Below are 9,161 nucleotides of genomic sequence, written 5' to 3'. Positions count from 1 at the left end.
TATGCAGAGAGAATAGTTGTGACCACAAATTGGGATAAAAAATGAAACTTTCTCTTGGCAGTGCATCTAGCATTTGTCTCTAAACACGAATGGGCCCTTGAAACCTTGTAACCAATCATTCAATTGGCACTTATGTGGCACCTATTTTTTAAAGGTTATTTCCATTATTTGGGGCTTCCCTTGTGGCTCAGCTGGTAAAGAATCCGCCTGCAATGCGGGAGACCTGGCTTCGATTCCTGGGTTGGGAAGATCCCCTGGAGAAGGGAAAGGCTACCCACTCCAGTATTCTGGCCTGGAGAATTCCACGGACTGTATAGTCCATGGGGTTGCAAAGGGTTGGACGTGACTGAGTGACTTTCACTTTCACTTCCATTATTTTAGCTAACAGTCATAAAAGTCTGTGGTTATTTAGCTTAACTCCAGAGTTCAAAAAATAGAGTTTTCCAATTTCATTTTTGAAGCTGTGAATATATAAGAATTAAATAAGATAGCCAGTAAGCAGCTCGTGGTAAACTCTGAGCTCTGTAAAACGCAGCTTGTCATTGCCTTTGGGCGGTGGATGTCCCGGCAGCTTGTCATCGCCTTTGGGCGGTGGATGTCCCGGCAGCTTGTCATCGCCTTTGGGCGGTGGATGTCCCGGCAGCTTGTCATCGCCTTTGGGCGGTGAATGTCCCGGCGTGTCCTGGGGTTGGAGGTGGAGATGGTGCCAAGGCCCTGGGGGTGCTGGGCTGGAGGCTTTGTATCCTTCTCAGGTGAAACACTCACTGCCCCAGTGCACAGCGGCACCTGGTAACTGTGGACCCAGCCATCCTTGGACCTGGGTCCCTCCCTCCAGAGCTGCATTCTGGCAGGAGAGACCGACAGCTGCTCTAAGAGCTGATGCTGTGATGTCAGGTGGTGACACAGGCCAGGAAGAAATGGGAGGCAGAGGACAGGGCAGAGAGTGAAGGAGGGGAGAGTCTCGCTGTCAGGACAGAGGCAGTGAAATCGTGTCTAAGGAGACCACGTTGGAGGAGAGTCTGGAACGAAGTAGGAAGCTGGTGGGATGTGAGTTTGTTCACTCATTGATTGAGTGGCTGCTGGGTGGGTGAGTGTGTGTCTCCCTCCCTCCCTCCTTCCCTCCCTCCTGTCTCCCTTCTCTCCCAGAAGCTGGAGTGCAGGGGGCGGACTTGGTTAGGAAGTGGAGGCAGGGCAGCAGCTGGAGACTGGGCTGAAGGGGTCAGGCCTGGGGCTGCGGTGCTCTGACCCTGGTGGGTTGCTGCTCACAACACACTGTACCATAGGACGGAACTTGTAGGACAGGGCGAGGTGTCATGGTCCCCCTTCCTCTTGAGTCCTTTCTGAGCTCATCGCCTGCCTCCCCGGCATGTGCCTGGATGATTTGATCTCTGAATTCTTACTGAAAAAACTCCAGTTGTTTAGTCTCAATACCCAAATACTACTCTTTGAGCCTATGACTGGGTCTCATGGGCCACGTGACCTCAGCAGAGTGCTTGTACAGGAGTGAAAGCCAGTCCTCCTCCATTTGGTCCCCTCGTGACCTCGCCTCTGAAAGGAGGAGGACTACCACCTGGCCAGTTACTTAACAGAGATGGAGCTTGACCGTGACTCCCGGGGTTTGCGGGACCCCTGCAGCGGCCCCAACCCTGCAGATGCATCAGGGCTTGCGGAGCAGTTCAGTGAATTGCTCCACGTCCTCTCTTAGGAAGGGGCAGGCGTGGAAGCCGTAGCATATTTATAGTCAGAGTGCAGCAGGCAGTGGGGCTGGCTGTGCTGAAGTCACTCGGTTTGAGTCAGGTGGGGCAGTAAATAGGAAGTTTGTCTTATTCCAGCGCGTATTTCCATGGTTCCTTACTTACCATTCTTGACATTCCGCCCAGGTGTCCCTCCCTGACATTCCTCTCAGGGTAGCCATCCATCTGAACAGTGATGGTGATAAGGGCACCTCTGTCTAGTACTCAGGAGTTTACAAAACTCTTCCTGTACATCCAGCTGCTTTCTCAAGCTTAGCTTTTCTCATTTTATTTGTACATAAACTGTGTTATGTAGGTGTCACTACCTTTTTGTTTATAGATGAGGAAATAGGTTTGAAGCAGATAAATAACTTGCTCTGAGTCACCTGGCTAGTGAACAGAGCTGGAACTTGAACCCAGGCCTGCAGATGCATAAATCTGGTGGTTTCTGCCACACCTACATGTCTGTCTTCTACGTAACAGGCGGCTAGTGAGCCAGAATTAAAGGTCTGACTTTTCCGTGACATAGAGATCCTTCATTTTTCTAGTGGAATGAAAATATCTGTTAAAGGCAGAGAGGAATGTGGGCTGGGGGTAGTTTTATTCATTTTGTGTATTAACTGCTACATGTGAGCAATGGGGCGGGGGTGAGGGTCGCAGTTATAAAATGGTAAGTAATAACAGTTTCCTTAGAGGAATTTATTCAGTAGATACACACAATGATATGTGTCTGGAATGAGTATTTATGTGTGTCTTGGTTTTGCTTAATAATAAGGAACCTGTTGGTAAGGGGCCAGATCAGCAGCCGCCAGAGTCAGTGACCAAGCCGTGTGCAGAGAACAATGCCGACGTCCCGTCCTCCAAAGCAAACAGCAGCACTGAAGAGCCAGCAGAGGCCAAGAAGAATAAGAGAGAAAGGAAGGCAGAACGGCAGAAGAATACGAAAAAAGAAAAGAAAGAACTAAGACTAGAAAACCACCAGGAGAACACAAAGAGTCAGAAGCCTAAAAAGCGCAAAGCAGCACAGGAGGCCGAGCAGGAGGCAGCCGACGGCTCCTCAGGGACGAAGAGCCAGAGGAAGAAGAGCAAGGCCGAGCGCGCCCAGGATGGGGCGGTGGATGGAGGCGCCGAGGTGGGGGAGCAGGCAGACGCCGGTCCAGGGAAAAGAAAGCACAAGCACTCAGAAGGTTTGTGGCTCACTTACGCTCCAAGGGTTTGTTAAAGAATGTTTGAGCTGTGAGTTGGGGATGGATAAAAATATGTCAGACCTTACTGTTTGAAACCACTCGCGGCAAAGAGCATAAGGTTTGGGAGCAGGCCAACCTGGGCTTAGTCCGGGGCAGGCGACACCACCTCTCGACTGCCCATTTTGTCATCTGCCTTGGAGGAGAAACCCCACGTCTCGGGACTGGGGTGCCTGGGGGCATGAGCAAGGTGATGGGTTTTTTTTTTTAGGGGCTTGGCCCTGTAGGCCTCTCATTAAACGGTAGGTGCTGTTATAAATGTGAAATCTTTTTTTTTTTTTTTTTTTTAATCTTCCTAATGACTTAGTTGAAGCAAATTCTAAGAAGAAAAAGATTAAGCCCCCAGAAAATTCTGAGGATGGAGAACCGGAAAACCATGAGGCTCCTGCAAAAGGTACGGCTACTGTGCTTTGCAGCTCTGCCCTCTCTAGGTTGAGGGAGAAGGGGAAGGGTTGGGCCCATCAGGTGGGTCGTGCCCTCTGGATGCACAGGAAAGAGTCTGGAGCAAAACCCATACTCCAAGGTGTGACTTCAGAGTGATAGTGAGTACTCTGTCAGTCAGTCTCACAAGGGTCTCTCCAGCTGTAAGGATAGAATGTAGAGCCGTCTGGATTGGAGACATGTATGGTCTTTGGAGCTTAAAGTAAGCCCCTTCTTGTTCCTAACTCTTATCACTCCCATAGATGTACCCTGAAGTCCAAGGTACAGGAACAGGCTTGACTGTTTCTCCTCCTGTCTCTGGGTCTGTCCCTGGTATCCCCTTGCTTGGAGCCCAACAGCCACCATCTCTTTCAGCCAGAATGTGTACTTGTCAGACTCCAAAGTGAAAGTGTAAGTCACTCAGTCTTGTCCGACTCTTTAAGACCCCATGGACTATACAGTCCATGGAATTCTCCAGGCCAGAATACTGGAGTGGGTAGCCTTTCCCTTCTCCAGGGGATCTTCCCAACTCAGGGATCGAACATTGCAGGTGAATTCTTTATCAGCTGAGCCACAAGTGAAACCCAAGAATACTGGAGTGGGTAGCCTTTCCCTTCTCTGGGGTATCTTACTCAGGTATCGAACCCAGGTCTCCCACACCGCAGGCAGATTCTTTACCAGCTGAGCCACCTGGGAAGTCCAGGGCTCCTGTTAAATGCTGTCTTCTCCACAGAGCTGTTCCTATTGGTCAGACCGGGAACACTCCCCCAGGCCTGCCACTAAGAACAGGCCCAAGGGCCCAAATGGGATTTGAGACTTTATTCACGGAAGTTCAGTAACTGCCCAAGTGTAGTTAGATTTCTTAGCTTATAACTTTGTATATGTGAAGTTTTTTTTTTTTAACTTAAAATTTTTAGGTCTGAGATAATTGTAGATTCACGTGCATTTTTAAGAAATAATTAGACTTCAGGGATCCTTCTGTGGCCTTACCCAGTTTCCTCTGCGGCTGAGACCTCCCACAACCGTAGGACAAAACTTCCCTGGGTGCTGACCTTAAACAGTCAAGAGACAAACATTAGACAAACATTCCTGTCCCCGCAGGGAATGCTCCCACTGCCCTCTTATAGCCACGCCCACCCTCCTCTCGCCCCATCCCCCTTCTGCCCCAAAGGTCAGCCTATCCCTTACTTCCATGTAGCTCTCCGTTTTCCTCTCCATTTTGGAATTGTGTCATTTCAGAATGTGACATAAATGGCATCATTTACTGTGTAATGGGCTTCCCTGATAGCTCTGTTGGTAAAGAATCCGCCTGCAATGCATAAGACCTGGGTTGGGAAGATCCCCTGGAGAAGGGAAAGGCTATCTCCACTCCAGTATTCTGGCCTGGAGAATTCCATGGACAGTATAGTCCATCAGGTTGCAAAGAGTCGGCCACAACTGAGCGACTTTCACTTCACACTGTGTAACCTTTTGAGATTGGCCCTTTTCACTCAGCCTTATTCTAGGGAGATTCATCCAGGTGGCTGCACATCTCAGTAGTCCATTCCTCTGCACTGTGAGCAGTGGTCTGTGGTGTGAGTGTCCCACGGCTCGGTTATCCATTCATCTGTTGACGGACATCTGGGTTATTTCCGGTTCGTGGTCCTGATGAATAAAGTGGCTGTAAGCCCTCACGTAGAGGTTTTCCTGTGTCCTGTTTTCTGGAAGAAGTGTTCAGGAGGTGCAGTGGCTGTGTGGGACATTACTTGCATGTTTAGTTTTTTAAGAAACAGCCAGGTTTTTCAAGAGTAGCTGTACCATGCTGTATCCCCACCAGCAGTGTGTGAGAGATCCAGTCTCGCTACACCCTGGTCAGCATTTGGTGGCGGTACTGCATTTGTAGAGCAAGTTTTTGGTCTTGATGAAGCCTCGTTTGTCAGTTTTTCCTTTAAGAGATGATACTTCTGAAGTCATCTGAGAACTCTTTGCCAGCCTTAAATCCATGGAGGTTTTTTTTTTTTTTCTGTTTCTTTCTTAAAGGTCTTATAGTTGCATATTTTACACTCAAGTCCATGATGCATTTTGAATTAATTTTTATGAGATATGAAACTTGGTTGAAGGTTTATTTCTTTGCTCATCAATGTCTAGTGGGTCCACACCATTTAAAAAGGCTGTCTTTTCTCAGTGAAGTGCCTTTCTCCAGCATCGGTGTGGGTCTGTTCTGGGTTCTCTCTCGTTGGTGTGTGTCCGTCCATCCACCACACACTCTTGAGTAGGTATATCCAAAGTCTTGAAAAGGGGTAGGCTTATTCTCACTTTATTCTGTTGCAAAATTAGAAGATTTATAATAATCTTGCCTATATCTATAAAAAGTCTTGCTGTGATGATAGAGGAATTGGATCAGTTTGGGGAGAATTAATCACTTTATTTACTGTGTTGTCTTCCAAGCCATGAACATGGCATGTCTATTGATTTAAATCTTTGATTTCTTTCATTTCATCAGAATTATGTACCTTCTGCATACTCGTCTTCATCTTCCCAGAAGTAAAGGTTCCCTAGATGAGCCCTAGCCTGCTGTCAATCTTTGCTTTGTTTACTGTGTTTACACAGCCCCTTGATCTTAGCTATGACCAGTGCATTTTCTTGGCAAAACTATTAGCCTTTGCCCTGCTTCATTCCATATTCCAAGGCCAAATTTGCCTGTTACTCCAGGTGTTTCTTGACTTCCTACTTTTGCATTCCAGTCCCCTATAATGAAAAGGACATCTTTTTTGGGTGTTAGTTCTAAAAGGTCTTGTAGGTCTTCATAGAACCTTTCAACTTCAGCTTCTTCAGCGTTACTGGTTGGGGCATAGACTTGGATTACTGTGATATTGAATGGTTTGCCTTGGAAACGAACAGAGATCATTCTGTCGTTTTTGAGATTGCATCCAAGTACTGCATTTCGAACTCTTTTGTTTGGCCACCTCATGCGAAGAGTTGACTCATTGGAAAAGACTCTGATGCTGGGAGGGATTGGGGGCAGGAGGAGAAGGGGATGACAGAGGATGAGATGGCTGGATGGCATCACTGACTCGATGGACGTGAGTCTGAGTGAACTCCGGGAGTTGGTGATGGACAGGGAGGCCTGGCGTGCTGTGATTCATGGGGTCGCAAAGAGTCGGACACGACTGAGTGACTGAATTGAACCGACTGAACTGATCTTAGCAGATCCTTAGTAAATCTTGAGTTCATTAGAAATAACTCATGTCTTTCTACAGGAATTTGTAGGATGGTGGTACTTAACGATACTTAGTTTTTCTGCTCATTTTGAGAATGAGTATTATAGACGAGAGTCAGTGCCTCTCGGCCACTGTGATTGGACAGGTCAGGTGCCTGCTACGCAGAACTGTGGCATCCTGTTCATTCTGGTCTTGTTCATATCCTGCGTAGCAAATAGGTGGTGGAGAAATGAGGCTTCATCAAGACCAAAAACTTGGTCTACAAACGTCGTACCACTACCAAATGTTGACTGGGGTGTAGGGAGACTGGATCTCTCACACACAGCTGTTTCTTAACCCTTTATGTAGTACCACAAAACACAGTATTTTACATATTATTTTCTACATTGTAGGTAAATTCAACTGGAAGGGAACTATTAAAGCAGTTCTGAAACAGGCCCCAGACAATGAAATAACAATCAAGAAGCTAAGGAAAAAGGTATGAAGGGTGCGAATCAGGTATATAATGCTGGGGAGAATCAGTTCTTTATTTTAAAATGTATAATTCTGTTCTGTTTTTCTACATCTGAAACACTGTAAACTTGAGTGTATATATACACACGCTGTAAACATAGGTGTGTGTATGTCTCAGTGACATTCCAGCTTCTCCTTTTTAGCCGTTCAGGGTGCGGATGGGGATGGCGTCACCCCCCCCCACACACACACCTCCTCAGCCAGAGCAGCGTCGGTGTTAAATCTGAAAATTACTGCTCTAGATGTGTTACTGTCTTTCGATTATTCCAGAACAGTGTTTTTTTCCCTCTTTGTAATTTTTTTTTGCTGGTGTCTGACACAGGCGGCCACATGTCACACGTGTGCAGCTGTGTGAATTGCCACAAGCAGGACACCCCCATGTAACCAGCACCTGGGTTCTTTGATTTGTCACTGTCCGCTGTGTTGGGGGCCAGAGAACCAACACTCCTAAATTTTCAGGACTAATACCTATTTGACCACTGTCTTTCTTTGTGAAGGTTTTAGCTCAGTATTATGCAGTGACAAATGAACATCACAAATCTGAAGAGGAACTCCTGGTCATCTTCAACAAGAAAATCAGCAAGAACCCCACCCTGAAGTTGTTAAAGGACAAGGTCAAGCTTGTAAAATGAACACCTTTATATTTAATAATTGAGTCCATTCTGTTGACCTCTTTCCTTTCATAGTTGTTTGTAAAACATGTAACAAATTGTAACAACTCGAATTTTGCTTTCCAAAGCCGTATTTTTAAGTTAAGAAAAAAGTATATTTTTGGTAGAACTTCTATGAGAAAATAAAATATATTCTTATCCCAAGTTCTAATTCTGTAGCAGTGAAAATTATTTTACTTAAAATATTCTTGTATGGGAAATAGTACCAACTGTGACAAGTCAAAAAGTAACTTGATCAGACTAGAAAGCGTTTGTTTTTATCACGTCATTTTCTAAACATTTAGAGGGTTTACGGGCATTAATTTTTGGTGTGGTTTAAATGTATGTTTAAAGTTGTGGTGTTTCACCCAGGAGCGGTCGAAACAGTTGTTTATGTGTAGTAACCCTTGCCCAGCCAGTTCTGCTCTTCAGTCAGGGTTTCTATGTAAGTCTGACCCATCCACTCTGACCCAGTTCATCTTCAGCCAAAGACAGATTGATCGGTGACTGGATTTGGGGGTGTGTGGCCTGTGACCAAATACAGGGAACCAGCCGTATTAATGATACAGCTAATCCATTGTTTAGCTGTATTACCGTTTCAGTGCCCTGCTTAGATGGTCTCAGCCCTCGTTCACTGTGCAAGAGGAGAGCCAGGCCACTTTCTGATACCTGAGTAGGTTTTGCCCATGAGTCCCTCAACAGCTGGTATGTGTGGTAAGAATCACTCCTTTGGGACGTCCCTGGTAGTCCAGTGGCTAAGACCCTGCGCTCCCGGTGCAGGTGAGCTGGGCTCCATCCATGGTCAGGGAACCGGATCACACATTCCCGCACGCTGCAACGAAGATCAAAGATCGTGCATGCTGCAACTAAAACCCGGCACAGCCAAGTAAATAAAAAAGAAAAAAAACTTAAAAGAAATAATAGAATAAAATTTAAAAGAAAAGAATCCCCCCTTTAACCAGTGTTAACTAGCATCTTTAATACCTCTTGCTAGAGGTGAAAGCAAGAGTGGGACGTGGAACAAGTGTTGGAAGGATTAGGCCAGGGGGGATTAACAGGAGGAAGGGCAGCGGGGTAGATGGAGATATGCTGTGGGCCTCTAAGTCTCAGATGGGCCAGCTTACCCCAGACCTTCCCCACATTCTGGTCTGATTGGGGACAAGCTGCTGTGTCGTGGCTGGATGCAGGGGCACTGTGTCCAGAGGAAGGAAGACTCCTGGGAATCAGGCCTGGAGTCAGGCCCTGGCTTGGTCTCTCCATTGTTAACCTCTTTGAACCTCACTCTTTTCATCCAGACATTGAAACAGTAAAGGGTGTTCTCTGGTTGCGATTGAAGGACCTAATTTGTGAAAAACTGACAGCACCATACCTGGAGGCCAGAGGCATCCGTTCTGTGGTTGC

General features: G+C 46.6%; 1 protein-coding gene across 1 annotated transcript in view; it reads left to right on the top strand.

Annotated features, from left to right (window-relative positions):
- The window catches only part of LYAR (Ly1 antibody reactive), a 21,360-nt gene extending 13,435 nt beyond the window's left edge, over positions 1 to 7,925 (top strand). Inside the window, exons 6-9 of the mRNA XM_010847783.1 lie at positions 2,509 to 2,920; positions 3,285 to 3,371; positions 6,990 to 7,075; positions 7,608 to 7,925. Coding sequence (XP_010846085.1) covers positions 2,509 to 2,920; positions 3,285 to 3,371; positions 6,990 to 7,075; positions 7,608 to 7,742 — 720 coding nt within the window. The 3' untranslated portion in view covers positions 7,743 to 7,925. The remainder of the gene's footprint in view (positions 1 to 2,508; positions 2,921 to 3,284; positions 3,372 to 6,989; positions 7,076 to 7,607) is intronic.
- The last annotated feature ends 1,236 nt before the right edge of the window (positions 7,926 to 9,161 follow it).

This window comes from Bison bison, unplaced genomic scaffold (assembly GCF_000754665.1).
Source record: "Bison bison bison isolate TAMUID 2011002044 unplaced genomic scaffold, Bison_UMD1.0 scf7180017864255, whole genome shotgun sequence".
Classification (NCBI taxonomy): domain Eukaryota; kingdom Metazoa; phylum Chordata; class Mammalia; order Artiodactyla; family Bovidae; genus Bison; species Bison bison.
The sequence above is the reverse complement of the archived record's forward strand: the minus strand, read 5'-3'. Positions and strand labels throughout refer to the sequence as shown.